Raw genomic sequence first — 19443 nt, forward strand, 5'->3', positions numbered from 1 at the left:
TAAAAAGAACTGAACTGAATGTAAAACCATTGCTTCTAGACAAAAATGCAAATCTTGTAAATCAAATACGTAAGCGTACACGTGTGTTTAGGTGGAACCGGTAGAGAAACAGGCTTTATAAGTGAGCGTAAGTTAAGACGCATTTCGCTCGTTAGCACACCTCGGCGTATTTCTTGGTGTTATTTTGCAGCAATGGGATAAATTCAAATTGTAACAGTAAAAATGAGTAGCCACTAACGTTTAGATGATGGAATGATGTGGCGAATTGTAGGGAGGCGAGAAGCAGGCCAATCTCAAGTCCAGATTTATAGAGAGTTCAATTTAACGCCCAGCGTCGTGTGTAACTTATGAAAACAGTTCCAGGATATCGGATCCATTGAGAGAAAGCCTGGTCAAGGTCGTCCAAGAGCCACGACGGCCGGAGAAGATAACCAATTGTCCATAATAGCTAAGTGTAACAGAGGGGCTACAGCTTCTCAGCTTCCTCGTGACTTGTATGCTGCCACAGGAACCCATGTATCAAGGGTGACTGTCTCCAAATGACTTCATGAGAGAGGGTTGTTTGCAAGAAGACCTGCTATTTACGCCCTGCTCACTTCTACGAACAGGACAGACCGTAGTTCTAGAGATTATCGACCAAGTCTGCAAATTATCTTAACTTCTTGCACCAGTGTAGGTATTATCCGTTATTTTTATCTTAAGAAATTAAAATCCATTTTAAAGTCTACAATTCTTTTCAGCTGGGCATTATTTAAAACTAAAATTTTGCTTAAAATGCGGCTTTTCGAAAAAGCACCATTTGCACTGGCTAGAAATTCATTACCGTTCAAGAAAAATATATTAAAAAACATTCGATTGCAACTGATGCGTTCGATGACTATATAAATATTGAAACAATATTTTCTACTCCTTTAAGACAAACGCCTTTTTTATTTCTGTCTTTTTTCTTTTTTTTTCCTACCAAGAAGTAGACTGCCATGCAATAAAAAAAAACAGTGTAACAGACAAAAATGTAAGACTTTTTTGTAATTTAACATTTTTGTACGTTAAGCTATTTTCGAGTTTATATCATTAAAATGGGTAAGACAAACGGCTACGAGACGCTTTTCTCGAAATCTTTCTTAAAAAACTTACACTGTTCTTTTTTCAGTTGCACGGCGGAACAACGTGATTTGTGCCTAAAAGTATGGTTGACGTGTGTGGCACGTCTTTTCAATGCAAGAGATTAAACATGTTAAATCTTACCGTTTCTTCTTCTTCGATATGAGAACTTGTTTCTATACTGCTACGCTGTACAGAAGAATGACTATCCTCATCCTTCGAAATTTTGGATTTGTTGTCTTGAAAGCGTTTTAAAAGGAAATGATTCCGAAATGTATTTCCCGTACTGAGAAAAGATTCTTCTCCTTCTACCTTGGAGACAGGATGAGCTAAGAAACAACTAAATGCATCTTCTATTAAAGATCTCTGCAGTAAACTAAGATCAGGATTTAAAAGCTGAGCAGGAGTAACTCCATGATTATTTGCTACTTCAATGGGGGCTCCTCTTTCCAATAAAAGACGAATACATGACCAGGAGACTTTGTTTTGTAAAGCAGCAATATGTAGAGGTGTAACACCATGTTTGTCGTTAATTTTGGGAGATGCACCATACTGTAAAAGTAAGTGAACCATTATAGCATTTCCTTTTGCTACGGCTAAAAATAAAGGTGCGAGGGAAAAAAATATTTCTTGAGTATAATGCTCGTCGTAAAATATAGTCTTTCCTTCTGGTGTAACAAATACTGTTCTAAAATATGAATCCAGGCACTGACGTGAGCACACGTACCCGCTATTTTGAGAACGGTTTGAATGATAGCTGCCTTCTAAAATGGAACAATTGGGATCTACACCATATTCTAAAAGAGATTGTGCAACATCAAATGATTCAAATTCTATAGCTAAGAAAAGTGCATTTGCAAAGATAGGTGGAAGCTCTTTCCCAGGAGACAATTTTCGATCTAAAATCTTATGCGACTTTTTCTCATCATCCGAAATTTCACAAAGGCTTTCGGAATTTAAAGGATTTTCTAAAATCTTCTGTACCGCTTTAACATCATTTCTTCTGATAGCACTATACAATTGCTCAAAGTTTTGTGGCGAATCCGATGCAGAGCTCCCTAGAAGGAGCCATTCATAGGACGGATGCTCATTTTGGACGGTCATAAAAGAACTCTCCTGAAAATAAAAAACAATTTCAGCTACAACTTCTTCAAAAAAACAGCAATTTAAGCTACAACTTTTGGAAAAACACAGCAATTTAAGTTACAACTTTTTCAAATAACAACAATTTAAGCTGCAACTTTTTCAAAAAACAAGAATTAAAGCTACAGCTTTTTTCAAAACAAAAAAAATTTAAGCTACAACTATATACAAAATCAACAATTTAAAATACCCCTTCAAGTAAAAACGTGTCTTGCAAGTTGCTCTTTCAATAAACATTTTGCCATTGTCAATAAAATTGTGATGATTTGCTGTATTTTCAAAAGTTTTTCTGCAATGTTAAACATTTATTTAAAAAATAGAATCAAATTTTCCACATAATTCTCCTTAAATAATTGAAAGAGTTTGCATTAGTTTTTTAATCAGAGCTTGTATGTATATTGTCAACTTAAGAGATATTCCTTGAAAAGGATATTTTGAGAGTATAAGAATTCTGCCCCTTGATTACCTAAAATCTATTTTATACATAACTGGGCGTGTCTGTCAGGCTAAAATTTCAGATTTTTCAGTGTCCGTGTCAAGGAATTAATGAAAAAAAATATAAATTTTTATGACAATATTTAATCTTGTATAGAAACGTGAAATTTCTAAAGCTAATAATTAACCAAAATTCTAATTTGAAAATATGTTCCATAGTCATTAGACCGTTTTAGAATCCCTCTCATATATGAAATGAAGAAAGGCTTTATGGCTTCGAACTTTATAATTCATGTTTGGCATAAACACAAATTATATCAAAATCTCAATCAGAATTGATAAACGCAGAATTAAACACTTTAAAATTAGTTTGATTATTGAATGAAATTTTAATTCTCATTAAAAAAATTTAAAAAAATTATGGATTTAAGTTTTTTTTTTTTGTTTAGATTTATCCTTACGTAATTGAGTCTCATGTGCAATGAATAAGTGTCATAGTGAAAGTGCAATTTTTGATCTTCCATAATCTAAGGGTGAAACATAAATCCACTAAAAAATAGGTAAGTTTATTAAGAGAAAGTGCGTTCTTTATTTATAATTTTGTATTTAAAATATGGCCAGAGCTGATTAAGAATTTTTTTTTTTAAATATCTGGCAAATCAATCAAATCAGAGTTGGATATACTTGACATTTTTGATTTTCTTGAAATTTTCAGAGTACGTTCTTTATGTAAAAGTATAAGACACGTGTTTTTTTCTTTTCTTTTTTTCTTTTTTTTTTTTGCAAACAGTAGATATTATATCACTTTTTTAGATAGCAACGTGTAAGTTTTGCCACTCTTTGCCCCTTCCTCCTCAGTAAATCCTAGATTAAGACAACAGATCACCTCGGGGGGGGAGCGTGAACTTTATGTATTCTTATTAGGCCTGAATCAAATTTTTTAAGTCCCGCAGTGCACTGATCGTTAAGACACGAAATCAAGCATCACTGGCTGCGGTCAGTGTGCGGGTGGGTGACCACTTGGATCAGTTTACGAAGGGACCGAGGATGTGCGGTATTGATCCTCGTTAAACTATTCTATCGTAAAGTGCTCGACTTGGCGCGCAGGTCATCGGGCTACCGAAGCGGGGGTACCACCCCCTCTGCTGGATCAAATTTGTTATGGCATGTCTTCGGATCATCCTCAGGGATGTTTCCGTGACCGTCGCCAATAGCCCCTTGGGCAGCTCTAGTGTGACATAAATAAACTACAACTATACATTTTTCAAAACAATTTACAGCTTTTCCGCAATTACTTCTGTATACAATTACTCGAGTGCAGGCCTCAAAATTCAAGATCATATTATATAAAAGTCGAATAATTAACCGTAGAAACATTTGTCTAGCCTGAAAATTCCAACATAATCGAGTACATAATCGAGTATTCTAACCCCCCATACCTCTCTGATGCTTCTTTAAAAAAATGGCTCTAAATTTTCAAAATTATTAAGGCATGCCCTTCGAATAATTAAGATAGTATTTTTACTAAGGAAATAACGATCATTAAATGAAAAAAAATATTTAGAGTGAGTCACTTCTTTAATTTATTTGACACTCAATATTTTCAACTAAGTTTATTTGTATTAAAATCAATTGACGGTATATTTATATTCTCCTATGATTCAAGCTTTTAATAATAAGAGAAAATGCAATTTTTAGTAGGAAATATGGAACATGTAATATGAAATATATAAAAAAGTAAATTCCTATATGAAACAAAATATTTTTTTAAATAATTTACAAAAAACATAATACACAATTTATAGTTTTTTTAATTATTACATAAAAATAATAAACCTTAATTTTTAGCACTTTTTGTATATTGTTGGGTAATTTTATAGTTAATATTTTACAATTTAATAAGGAAAAAGAATCCCCTAAACTCAAATAATAAGATGTTTTATACGTCATTAAACTGCCCAATTAAATACGTACTTTGAATCAAATTTCTCCTCCTTCTTATAATTTTTCATCGTGATTTAAAACTTCGACAAACGAGGATAAATCCAATTATATTTATGCATGAATATGGTAAGGCATACAAACAGCAAGAAAAAAGTTAAAATATTGTTTTTTAAGTAATAAAATTATACAAAAACATATATATATATATATATATATATATATGAGGCACGGAATTCTTTCCAAAAAAACTTTGTGTTGAAGAATACCTTTTGGAGAGGCCATTAAAACCTCTCCCAGTGACCGGACAAACATCTGCACCAAATTCGGAAAAAGTCAAATGAGGAAACACAAAAAAATGTCAAAAATGGAAATGTCAAAATTGGAAAAAAATATTTTTAAAATTTTAGAGATTATGATAATCTTTTTAAGCAGGTGAGATATTTCAACAAAAGAAAAAAACGGTAAATAGCCAATATCAAATCGTGAACAGTTAAATTTGAAACATAAAAATTGCCTCCTTGATCATCTAACTTTGGATGTGTTTTTGAAGCAAAAGTAAACATAAAAGAGGCCCATTTTGAGTGCCTTGAAGCTGAGCTTTAATTTTTAAATCTATATACAATAATGCTGAAATAAATCAGGGCTAAAGAGAATAGAAGGGCTAGTTCATTCCGCTCTTAGAGCTGAAGCTACGATTTCTCTCCTCATGACGTCACTGTGTCCACAGATCTCGGAGATCGCAAGCAAAGATATTATGATAACTTTGCACCTTTCTCTTTGTAAAAATAAGTTAGACTTTTTTTGGTTATTAGCTTTCAAACTTTACGTAATTAACACAATATTTCCGTTCATAAACATAGTTCAAAAAAACTTTCTTGGCCATTATATTAAAAAAATACCATTTTAAACTTATAAAAATATTTTACTACTTGGCGAAAATAACACTATAAATACTTTATTTTAAAAAGTTCAGTTTTAACTTTAATTATTAAGAAAAATGAAAGCATATATCGACACTTTTTTATCTATAAATTCTTTTATAACAATAAGTTGAGTTAAATTTAGAATCCCTGATTTTAAAATATGCCGTTAATAGTAATTTGTTCATACTTAATCATTAGGAAACATCAACCTTAAACGCTAATTACTGAAACAAAACAATAATTTAGGTTCATAATGATATTAGAAATTTTACAATTGTTTATAGATATTTAAATTTAAGACTATATAATTTATAGATAATTAAATTTAAGAGAATATAATTTTTTAAAAAATCATAAATATTTAGAATAACTACATTAAAAAATATGTTATGAAATTAGGAGAATTTCAACTATACATTATATATTTTATTTATACTTTTTATTTACGTTGAAATTTTTTTTGGCTTTATCCATTTTTTAATTTGTTTCACCTGCCTTTCTTTTTGAAGTAACGAAGCGGTTTCTATTTAGATAATGAATTTTTATAAAAGTTCTTAACGATAGAAAAAACGTATTGCTGTTGTACATTAACTTTGTCATTTCGGAATTCATTCTTTACATAGTAGTTCATTTACTTTAGGGAACACGCGGAAAATTATATTTTTTCCTCTTGTTTTTCTATCAGAATTTTTGCATGTTTTAATCGCGTGAACTGGCATTTCGATAATAGTTTTAAATTTTTATAAATTCACTGCATAAACTGAGGAAAGTCATTATAGAAAATAACAAATGTCTTAGAATATGTCACAAAAGGAAATGCTCCAATATTAGTTAGAGCTAGTAAGGCCGAACACTCTGTTCTTGAAGTAAAAGTGCGATCTTCGTGCCAAAGTGACGCTACTAGAGAAAATCGGAGGATTGACGCGGCGAGAGTTTCTTCAAAGGAGTGAACTAGCCCTTCTATTCTCCTTAGCCCTGGAAATAAATAGTCCGAAATAACGTTCAAATAGCTAAATACAGAGAAACCTCCATGTAGCGACCACTTCTATTTACGACCACTTTTTTCCATATACTTTGAGTTGAAGAAAACCTTTAGAAGAGACCATTAAAAGGAAAGATTTAATGGTCTCTCCTAGCTGCAGACAAACATCTGCATCAAATGATAAAGTAAGGAAAGGCGAAAAAAAAAATTAACGAAGCAAATAAGTAAATTCAAAATATTTGTATGAGGCTCTTATTTATAGAGCTCTTTTTGACGATACAACCTACTGATGTGCATTAAAGCTGATGATTTACTTTTCGAAGTTAAATTAGAAAAGAATTTAGAACAAAATAAGCAAATCTCTTCTAATTTTTTAAAGCTATCTAATTTTTATGATATAAAGCCAACTTGACAAAAAACATAATTGTTTATTTAGTTCAAGTAGCTTTATCATTCATAATTTGTAAATTTGTTTTTGTACGTAATTATATCGGTTAGGATTATTTTTATTGATGCTAAATTTTATTTCATCGATTCGTCCTTTCATGACGCAAACAGAAGTGGCATTTCCACACCAGGAAAATGACACTGACAAAAATTTAAATCGTTTGAAAAAAATTAGGTACCTTCGATAACAATTTTGAAGTCAATAAAGGTAATCTCTAAGAACGACTAACCTTTATCAATCATGATTTTACTGTAGAACTTACTCCCGAGATTTTTTTTTTTTTTTGTGTGTGTGTTTTCATCTTACTTCACATGTTCTATGTACTTTACTTTCAGTTTAAGCGCAGTTAACAAAAACCAAATCATAAAAATTTAATTTTTCTTTGAAATTTTCTGGGTTTTTTTTTTTTTTTTTTTTTTTTTTTTTTTTTTTTTTTTTTTTTTTTTTNTTTGTATTTACCTCAATCGGACTGGAAAAAGTGCTTTGAAAATTGGTTCAAACGCATGCAAAAGTGTATTGATCATCATGGAGAATATTTCAAAAACAATAAAACCAATTTCGATCCTACATATTTGTTTTTTCATTATTAGGCCAGAAATATAAATAGCAACCCTCGTACACACAATAATGGAAAAGACACTCTCGCTTTAGTTTTTGGCATTTTCAAGAAGAATTATTTTGTGGAAAAAATTGCAATAAACATGCCGTAACGATACTTACTCTAACTATAACCGCACAAGGTCCTGCGATATCACATTGGCATTAATTAAGTCTTTTCGAGATTTGAGGTACGTATTATTAATTGCTAACGAAAATTAATGTTTTTTAACGCCCCATGTTGAAAAAAAAATATAGCACCAATTGTTTTGGTTCATTATCGCCAATCATCTTACACAATAGTCTTTCATGTAAAATCCTTTTTTTTCCCTTTTTCTTGTGTTTGTTCTTTTTTATTTTTCATTTACTTATTTTTTTTGTGTGTGTTTTCATCTTACTTCACGTTGTTCTTTTTTATTTTTCTATTTCTTATTTTTTTTTTTTTTTTTTTTTTTTTTTTTTTTTTTTTTTTTTTTTTTGTGTGTTTTCATCTTACTTCACGGGTTCTATGTACTTAACTTTCAGTTTAAGCGCAGTTAACAAAAACTAAATCATAAAAATTTAATTTTTCTTTGAAATTTTCTGGGGTTTTTTTTTTGTTTTTTTTTGCAATTAAGGGTACAATTACGGCTGAATAAATGTCTTAATAATACGGCTGAATAAATGTCAAAAGAAAAATGAATCATTTTTCTTTTACTATGCAACTTTATACATAAAAAGAGATTTTTTTAAACTGCTTTTTAAAAACATATTTTATATTGTTGTTTCCAAGCCCACAGAATATGTTAACAAATGTAATTTAAAGAAATTTCTGTTGATCCAAACCATAAAAGGACGTAGAAAAAGATAAATTAATAGTTCGGACCCCTAAAGGTTAATTTTATTTTTTGCGTATTTCGCTATATTTCGAGAATTTTTTAAGCGAACTCAAAATTTTTTACACACAAATATAAAATTCATTTATTCAAAGATAATTCCAGGCCAAAAATAACTTTTAGTAAATATTTATTATTTTCTTTTATTTATTCAAAAATGACCGAAAAATATTTTAATTCTAAGGTATACAAATTTTTCCATGATTTTAAAGAAAGTGATTTTATACAGCAAAATACAAAATTTGTGCAAAATCGGTCGAATAGCTCCTGAGAAATTTAATTTCGAAAGAGAAAGATATTTAGAATTTGATTTCTCGGGAACTATTCGACCGAGTTTGCTCAAATGTTAATTAACATTAAGGGGTCTAAATTTTGAAGCTGTCTTCTGACCAAAATATTGGGACCCTATTTCCGGCCTATATTTTGGGGGTCAGAAATTCGAATCCGTCAAAATAAAAAAAGCATGTATATTCAGAGAAAGTACGTTTTTGTGTCTAATTTTGTAACTTAAAATATCACATGCGCTTATTATCTAGAATATTTGAGGTTAACCCTCTCGAGCCATTAAGAATGAATCCGAGAAAGTGAAAATCTGATCATTAGATCAAATGTAATTCAGGGTGGCATATCTTGTTTTTTTGTGCACTTTACATATTTTCACATTTAATTAATCTCCCTTTATTTAAGTCTGAAACAATTACTTCTCATTTTTGATATTTGTCAACTGAAAACTCACAACTCTAGGAAAAGAATGATACTTTGATAAGACAAAACTTACTCGCCAATCCTAAATATTTGGTCGCCAATGGCGAGTTTATGAGTGGAAATTTGATGATCTGAGGTTGATTAATTTAGAGGATTTTTAAGGGATATTTTTTATTTCTATTTTTTAATTATTGATTTGCAAAGAATCAACATTCCTTCTTAATGAAGGGAAGCTATAAGTTTTAGATTTTCTCCATAGTTTCATTTTCTAAAAATTCTTAAAAAATATTCTACTGTAATACACCTTTACTTCAGCTTTTTTACATGGTGAAAGATTGCCTCTTTCACCCATGTTAAAAATGTTCCAATTGATTATTTATACACTGCACTCATAATAAAGAAATAACTGCGTAGTATAAATCTGCGAAACAAGCACAGCCACAGAAACACGTCCGCAACTGACGCACGCGACTGGAACTGATTTGCACTGGTTTACGTTCGTCTTTCAACCGGTTAACATTGTAATGCAGTACAATAAAAATAAATACAAATAGGAAGTATATAAAAAATCTCCTGAATAAAAACCCATTACATGCACGTTTAAATATAAAAGTATTGCAAAACATGTAATTATTACAGTGTGTCTAATATTTTCGCCAGAGACTGTATTTGTTTCATTCTTTTGTTGAAGAATTACGCAAAAGTGAGTATTAATTATATAATCGCTAATTTAAAACTTCTAATTAAGAAACCAAAGACCAAAATGACGAAGTCTTTCTCAAAAGCTAGTCGGTAATTCATGATAATTAAAAAAATTTCTATTTTTTATTCATATTTAGAATGTAAATATGAATTTATTTAGTCATTTTTTAAGGAATCAGAAGCGTTTGCCATCGTTCAGCAAGTTTTCGCTTTTTCAAATGAGTCGATTAACCCGAAAACCTGTCGTATCTACTTTTTTTCTAAAAATTGAGCTTCTTGCATTTTCTTAGTTTAGATGACGTAGATACGTAGTTAGGATTAATAAAAATTCATGTCCTCTTACTTGGTATAGTATATTTTATTCTGTGAAATCTCAATTTAATTCGAAAACAAGCCATATCCTGGGCCCGTTTTGATTATTATTCAACTTGGAATTATACCACTAGATGGCAGCCGTTGTTGGTTATGAAATTGTTTGCATAACCTAACAATTAATTCTATATTTTAGGCTTGTTGATGCTTTTTATCATACAATGAGTAAATCAGAGAGTAGTTGTACAAGCATGGAAATAAAGAGGAATAAATTTAACTAATTTTCCTCTTTTCATGAATCTCACATCATCTTTCATTATATTTAGGATTATTTGTCAGCAGAGGAATAATAATTTAAAAGAAAAGCAAAAGAACGCGACGTTTCAAACACATTTTTCAAGCATTGAAACTAGATAATAAGTTGAAAAAAAACTTTCGAAGGAAAAACATACAATAATCAAGTTTTTTAAAAGAGATAAATAATATTTCCTTACAATTTTTTTTTAAATTAGGAAGGTAAAAAAAAACGCAGGTCATATTTAAAAAAAGATACATTTTGTGAACGCAGACGATTTATAACGAGGAAACAAATGACGAATGCAGATGTTTATTAACCTCCATTTCATTTATATTACCGTCAGATGTTCTTGATGAGGTTTGTTTAGGTTTCATTTAAATTATAATTCAACGCAAATTGCACAGCGAATTTCAAATCCATTACAGTGACAATTTTCACAGAGAAGTTTGAAAGAAACCCTATGTCTCCTCCATCAGGTGCAATTCCTTTATTATTATTACTATTCCTCTATTATTATTATTAATTCTTTTTTTTAATTTCGAAATACATATCAAAGAGATATGTCTATTATTATGCAAATCATAAGTTCTCAAACATTCTGTGTCTTTCCGACCGCTTTGCAAGATCTTTCAACACCCATAAGAAACATTTATTAAACAATTTAATAAGGAACTTTTTGAAATTATTTAGTATTTTCGATCTAATACAATTTTGATCATACTTTTAATTTATTGAAAATTCGTATTGACCTACTAAATTCCTTCACTGTAAAAAAAACATGGTAAATCTTTAACCAGTATTTGGTGCAATGCTTCTTAGTTTCCCAAGGTTTAGTTAAAGAAAGATCATTTTATTTCAGTTACACCATAAATTGTGAAGTATGATCGAGAAATTTTTCCACAGTGCAATTGACTGCACCAAAATTTGGGAAAAGAAAGTAGTTTTTTGTTTCATTAAAACACCTACTTTTCGTGCAATCTTTCGCTGAGTAAAAATACCAAAATATGGAGAAATTGAGCTCCATTTTACGTAGCCAGCAAATGAATACTAATTTTTGGTGCTACGTGGTTCGGAATTTTTAACCGTGTACCTTAATAATTGAATTTTTTTTTCTTCTTTTTGCAAATTTTTTATGAAAGTAGCCTTTACTTAAAGATTTTGCGTGCTTGCATTAAAATGAATTCATTCTGCTATAATTTGCAATTTCTCTGTTCCATCTGAATTCTGTTGCTGTAACTTGATTTAGAAAGCGTTTTTTTTTTCTTTGCTTTAATATTCACTTGAGACTTTCAATATGTATACTTTTTTTGTTTTCATTTTTGATGGAAAAAAATGTACAAAAAGGCAATCTGCACGGAATACTAAATATAGTTAATAAGACTAAATAAGAACTTTTTTTTTAAGAATTTCAATTTTATTCAAAAATTTTACTATACCCCTTCATCCTCTTAGCTCTCTGATAGTAAAAAAACAACGAGTTAAAGAAAAAGCATATCAAGTTAGAGAAAAAAAAATTTCTTACATTATTACTATTTTTTGTAGTATTAATGATTTTTATTGAATTTTCGTTGTGCTATCGAGGTATTCGAGCTGCAATATTTATAAATTTTATAAATTATTTTTAACAGTTTATTAAATAGTTTTACGCTAGACAAATTTGAAAACAGTTTTTGAAAAAAAAATTTTTACTCGAATGGGTTTACACACCACTCAGAACTATAACTTCCAGTAAAAACAACCAAAACAGATCGTTACTAAATTTAAATATTTATGAAAACAATTTAAATATTGGAAAATGTGCGCTTTTTATAGGTTTTGAAATGATCTGAAATTTATATTTTGTTATTTTATTATTTTTCAGAGATAATGCTTACTGTAAAAAGTTTATTTCGGGGTATTTTTTATTTTATATTATAACCATCGTTGAACAGCTGACCCAATTTTTTGATTTAGGACTACTAGTGTTCAACTCCGTAGCCTTGTAATTTTGAACCCAATCCAGAAGGCAAAGTAAACTCCTGGATCAACTATTGGGAGAAATTTTCCTTCGTGAAGGACTTTTTGATGGAACTAACCCGCATTTGCGTTACATGGAGAGGAAGACCCTGAGAATCTCCCACAGTTTGCCTGACGGCAAGGAGACTCTGACCCATGATCCATCTTCCTCTGAGGATATTTTACGTAAGCACTGTGGTCGGTGCGAGCCGGGTGCGGAATTCTAATGGACCCACTGTCGCAGGGATCGAACCCGGGTCACCTCATTGGGAGGCGAGTGCTCTGTCCCCTGAGCTGCCACGCCTCTTTCGCAAAGGTTGCGATCCATAAACCTATTAAACAAATAAAGTCATCGAATTTGTCAATTTTACTTTTTGTACAAGTTAATGTAGTTCTTACTCTACGCATATGTAGACATAAAGGTTAAGACTATGAAATATTATATGAAATTTATTATATAATAAGCAAACATTTGAATAAATAAAGCAATCTCCAGAGTCTTTGAATTTGGGACAAATAAGGAGATGTTGTCCATTCATAGAACCATCTCAGGGCATGAGGAGGAAAATGTTGCACCGATTCTATTGAGACGCTGTTGAAAGAAATCATAGCTCGTTAAGATACGGCTTCTCTTCCTTTGTAAAACATGAGGAATTATGTTCTTATTTAGTTAAAGACACTCCTAAACCTTTCCTGAGACCGCTATCGGAATATCTTCCGATGTCCTTAGATTTTTATCTAACAGGAAAAACTCGTCAAACTGAAGATTTTTTGAAAAATTAGATATTTTTTAAAAAATTTGATACAGTGAAACCTCTCGGGAGCGTTTCTGTTCCACAGCAAAATAGTTGTTGATGGAGGTTGGTCGTTCTTAGAGATTACCCTCATAGACTTCAAACTTTTAATCGAGGGTACATGATTTTCACAAACGCCTTTTCGTCAGTATCATTTCCTTGGTGCGGAAATGCCACATCTGCTGGCGTCATGAAAAGTCTTATCAAAATTTAGCGTCCATAAAAATTATCCCAACTGATATAATTACGTGTAAAACGAAATTTACCAATTATGAATGATGAAGCTATTTTAAATAAATAAACAATAATGTTTTTTTATTAAGTTAATTTTATATCATAAAAATTAGTTGGCTTTACAAGATGAGAAGAGATGCGTTTGTTTCTTTCTTATTTATCTTTCAACTCTTGAAGTAAATCATTGATGGCATTATGCACTATGACTGCAGCATGAGGTTGTATTGTCAAAAGGAGCTTTCTGAATAAGAGATTCTGAGTAAGAGAAAAATATTTCGAATTCACTTTAATCTACTTATTTTTTGTTTCCATATTTATAGACTTTTTCCGCATTTGATGCAGAAGTTTTCCCTTTGCAGCTAGAAGAGATCATTAAAACGTCCCCTGGGAGAGGTTTTCTTCAACACCAAAAGTGGTCGAAAATAGAGGCTACATGGAGGTGGTCTTTCCTGGAGGTTAGAACGTTATTTCGGACAATTCATTTCAGCTATATAGATCTCAAAATTCTGCTTCAGGTCGAAGGAACTCAAAATGTTTTATCTTTATTTTTGCGAATGTGCTTCAAAAACACATTTAAAGTCATCAAAGAGAAAATTTTTATTTTGAATACGTCAAATTTAACGGCTCATCATTTGACATTGGCATAGTTTTTACTGTTCTTTTTCTGTTGTTGAAATGCTACATACCTCACCAGCTTAAAAAGATTATCATAATTAAGACTGGGCTATAAATCTATGTATTGCGACATATCGATTTAACGCCTGTATCGGCAGGCCGATACAGCTACTTTCGTTCCAGGCGATGCATCAGAAATCTGATTTAAGCCGTCGAGTAATGAAGACGAACGATATAGCGATATACGATATAGCGATGCAAGACACGCAAGGATCTCTTATGTTCCGATGCCAACTCGAGCTGGGGAAGACGATGTACGTATCATTATATTAAAACGGCCTTGATTGATGCGCGGTAGAATCAGAATCAGTTTTGAGAACATATATCGTGATCTCGCATGTTCGTTTCCGCACCTCTTAGTTTTTTTTTCTTCTTTGTCGCGACTTGATATCGTTTCTTGTAGATTATTTTCAGTGGGACGGACTTTAGGATCGCCGTCGTTACCTTATTCTGAATGTAATCTATTATTGAAAAGAATACATAAAGAAGTGTTTCTTAATTAATTAGGTAAATTTTTTCTTTGAAACAAAAATTTCTTTNAAATGGGCCTCTCTTATGTTTATTTTTGCGAATGTGCTTCAAAAACACATTCAAAGTCATCAAAGAGAAAATTTTTATTTTGAATACGTCAAATTTAACGGCTCATCATTTGACATTGGCTCAGTTTTTTCTGTGCTTTTTCTGTTGTTGAAATGCTACATACCTCACCAGCTTAAAAAGATTATCATAATCTCTAAAATTTTAAAAATATTTCTTTACAAATTTATTTTATTGAAAAGGGTGCCCATGTAGCTTAAGAATGCATCAAACAAATATAAAATTTAATGAAAGTAATTTCTGGGTTGCACATAAACAAAATATTAGATAGAAGAACGGCTCCCTTCAACGTGTGCATGTCGAGCCTGATGTCAGAAGAGAGTGTCACTTTTCCACTGTTAGCAGGAGTTCGATGTGAAAGTTGTAGTTTATGTCTCTGGCGCACGCAGTGCCATCTAATGTTGACCAGTTAGAGTCATCTGTTGAGCTCTGTCACAAGGGAATGATCGGAAATTTCCACTATTGTGAAGCGTGAGTTCCCACGGTGAGCTTCTCCGGTCGCAGTTTACGCGAAATACTAATAGTATATTCAGGTCTGGTGTTAGTTAACTTTACTGTTTGTTGAACAAAAAACCCATTCCAAATTCTAATATTCACCAGATAAAAAGTTGATTGTGGGTATTTGGTGCTTTAGCGCAAGTGTAATCCATTATTATTTTATGAAACCTATGGTTTGCCAGACACAATAAAAATGCGAAATGATGCGAAAGCTAAAAGAAAAATAGCCTAGATTAGTCGTCTTATTGCATGACTTTGACAAACAACACACTGCCCAAATGAGATTGGCAAAGCTACGAGAACATCATCCTCACTAGGCTGATTTCTTTCTAAATTTTTAATGCAAAAACAATTCCGAGATAGCAAAATAAGGTTTATTTCCATTAAGCAAAAATCTTTTAATGTGAACCTAAAAAGGTTTGTAATGCGGTTTACGTGTAAACCTTCTAATCTTAAAACGAGATCTGTGCCAATCTGCTCTATTCTACGCATATTACCCTAATTCAAAACCATGGAAACAAACTTTTATATAAAAACCTTAAATTGAGGTTGACTTAGGGTTTTCAAGCGTGAAAAAAACCTTTAATAAAGCTAGTCTCAAGGTGAAAATAATGTTAAATCTAGGTAATTATAAGGTTTCTTTTCGCAAAGTCTCGTATGCTCAGCTAAAATCTACCTGAAATGAAATTTTAATGGGCAATGCAATTTGATCCTATCACTAGAGTAACGTCACCTAAAACGTCATTATGGTAGAGTGACGATACTTTTTAAAAAAACTTCAAAAAATAATTTTTAACCCTTTTAGGATTAAAGGTTTGAGACTGCAATATTTTTGCTTTATTGGAAAAAGGTTTTTCGTACAAACATTTTTGTGACAATAGAAGAAAATTTTGACACAAGGTAGCCGTAATGTTACATGTTTTCTGGAATTTAATTCCGAAAATTCAATAAAATCAGTGACTCCCGAAAGGAAAAATTGTTGGTTGCATGATGCTCCTAACAAACTTTGACTGTTCATACTAGACGACTTAATATCTAATACCATAATTATTAGAAACATTGAATTAAACAGTTTCATTGCATTTCGTATCCGTTCTATAAAAATAATCAATTTCCTATAATTTATAATCTATTAAATTAGCATCAGTTTGTTACTGATAAACAATTGTGTAAACTCGTAATTGACACCAAAAAAAGTTGGTACCTAATCTCTAGTAAAAAGTGTTCTTAGTAGATCCGGTAATTAGATAGAAAATAATTAACTTTTTATCACTAAAAATTAAAACACGCTTGTTAAAAAAATCATAAAGCATTAAACGTAACTAATGTTAAAGAAACTAAATTTTCGCTACAGTGAAAGTGGATACAATAATATAAATCAAGAATAATTCTTTTTTATAACTAATATATTAATATAACTCTATAAGAATTAAATGAAAGTTCCTGAAAGAATTCAAAAAATATTGAAAACAGCTAGCGTTACAAAAACTGAATATTCACTAAAGCGAAAAGTAAAGGAATTCAACCATAAATTCACAGCCAACTATCTCAAAATCATCTTCTTTTATTTATTGGAGCAATAATTTCTTAAATTCTTCGAAATGTAAAATGCCCTTGAACAATGAAAACATACTTTATAATTATTTTCTACCTTTCTTTTCAACACAGTGATGAGTATATCTAAAACTACAGCTACGGAGAAATATAACTTATTTTTAATTCTTTTGTAAAGGATGAGTTTAATAGTTATAGTTGTTCACAATATAAGGTTTCAGTTATTAAATATTATTACTAGAAATAGAAACATTGTTATTCTAAAACAATGACAAACCACGACTAGAATATTTAAAGAAAAATGAAAAGGAAATAAATAATGAAAAAATACTTTTTAATTATTTTCTATCTTTCTTTTAAACACAGTGATGAGTATATCTAAAACTACAACTACGAAGGAATATAACTTATTCTTAATTCTTTCGTAAAGGATGAGTTAAATAGCTATCGTTGTTCACAATATGAGGTTTCAGTAATAGAATATTATTACTAGAAATAGAAACATTGTTATTCTGAAACAATGACAAAGAAAATTAAAGAAAAATTGTGATTAAGCGAAACTTTTTTAAACCCCGATTTAAAAGAAGAAAAATAATTTTTATTCATTTCCATTTAAAACAAATTATTGATAATTCTTATTTCGCTTTTGTCGATATTTTTTTTAAAAAAAAAAGAAGAAATTTTGCGTCATTTTTCTCTTACAATTAGTTATTGAAGATATTAAAAACTTTGATACGCTTTGGCTCTTAATGATCTTTTAAAATTTCAATTAAAATCTTAGAAATTTCAGCATTTACAAATGATTCAAGTTAAAAAAATATTTTCACGTAGAATAACTGATTTAAACATTTTTTTGTAAATTTTCTTCCAACTTCAAGGAATAACAACGCAATAAAATTTTCAAAACATTAAAAAAAAACATTTATTGCATTTCTCAGTAGTTTATTGTTTTAAGATTATTGAACCAAATTATTGAATTGATTTTTGCATAAATATAGAAGTTGCAGCATAATATGTCGAACGTGCGCGCTGTGACATTTAAGAACAAGCAACTTTTGCGCTCAGTCCATTAATGGATTTTCTCACCCCTATCAAAACATTTTAGTAAAATACTATCATTTTTAATATTTTATTAAATTGAATTATGTGACAAAAAAAGAAATAATGGTACTTTCAATATAAATAGATAAAATTGCAACTTATTTAACTGTAATAGTTTTGCATGAATGTTGCCAAAGGTTATTGGCTATTTTTTATCAGTTCGAAATAAATGTAAGAGAAGCAGCTAAACAAATATGCTCAAAATAAAGATAAGTGCACTCTAAAAACATATGAGGCTTCAACAAGGGTAAATCTACAAGAAAAGGTGTAAACTAACGCTTCAAACTGCTGAAAATGATTAAGAAGCATCTTATGGACCTGATATTGATGCATTATAGTTAGTTGTAAAATGTTATATATTTGTATGGAATATTGATCACAAAACTTTGAACGTTATATATAGTCGAAAATATATTTCTCTTACTTGCTGTATCTCTAGCAATTTTTAACCAATTTTCTTGAAATTTTGACACAATGTTCACAATAAGTATAATTTTCGTTTTATGAAGGCATTGTTTAATTGGGTAAACTGGTATTGAGTAAAATGACACACAAATGTAATTTATTTTGGGTCATTTTTTTCGAAACAGCTCCATTTTGTGAAAAAAATTTATTTTTTAAAAATCCTAAGAGCAACGAAAATTACATTCATATTGTTTTTAAAAAAATCAAATTTGGATGACTTTTTTTTCTATTTATGGCTGTTAGTAAGTTATGGATAATTTAAAAAATAAGCTATAAACATTGATCACAAAACTTAGAACGCAATTTATTCGAAACTATGTTTCTCTTACTTACTGTATCTCTAGTTAATACAATTTTCAACCAATTTTCTTGAAATTTTGTCACAATGTTTGCAAGTATAGTTTTCGTTGTACAAAAGGATTGTTTATTTGGATTAAATGGTATTGAGTAATTTACAAAAATGTAATTTATTTAGTGTCATTTTTTTTCACTACCCCGCCATTGTGTGAAAAATATTTATTTCTTAAAAATCCTAAGTGCAACGAAAATTAGATTCATGTAGTTTTAAAAAAAATCAAAACGTAAAAATTTTGGATGACTTTTTTTCAACTTATAAGCACAGCAAGTTATGCATAATTTTAAAAATAAGCTCCAACAACTAAACACAAAACTTTGAAAGCAATTTATTCGAAACTATGCTTCTCTTACTTCCTGTATCTCTAGTTAGTACAATTTTCACCCCCAAGTTCTTGAAATTTTGACACAATGTTCACAACAAGTATAGTTTTCGTTGTACGAAGGGATTGTTTATTTGGGTTAACTAGTATTGAGTAATTTACAAAAATGCAATTTATTCTTTGTCATTTTTTAGTTTTTTTTAAAAAGCATCACCATTTTGTGAAAAAAACCTTTTTTGAAAAAATCTTACGTGTAACAAGAGTTACATTCATGTAGTTTATAAAAAATTAGAACATAATCAAATTTGGATGATTTTTTTCAACTTATGATTACAGCAAGTTATGGATAATTTTAAAAATAAGCTATAAGCATTGTATTATATATTTG

General features: G+C 30.2%; 1 protein-coding gene across 1 annotated transcript in view; it reads right to left on the minus strand.

The window, feature by feature from the left end:
* LOC107439832 (1-phosphatidylinositol 4,5-bisphosphate phosphodiesterase epsilon-1) overlaps nt 1-19443 on the minus strand; it is a gene marked incomplete in the record, with an annotated part of 220854 nt that overhangs the window by 152418 nt on the left and 48993 nt on the right. Inside the window, 1 exon segment of the mRNA XM_071187233.1 lies at nt 1246-2217. Coding sequence (XP_071043334.1) covers nt 1246-2217 — 972 coding nt within the window.

This window comes from Parasteatoda tepidariorum, chromosome X1 (genome assembly GCF_043381705.1).
Source record: "Parasteatoda tepidariorum isolate YZ-2023 chromosome X1, CAS_Ptep_4.0, whole genome shotgun sequence".
NCBI classification, from domain to species: Eukaryota; Metazoa; Arthropoda; class Arachnida; order Araneae; family Theridiidae; genus Parasteatoda; species Parasteatoda tepidariorum.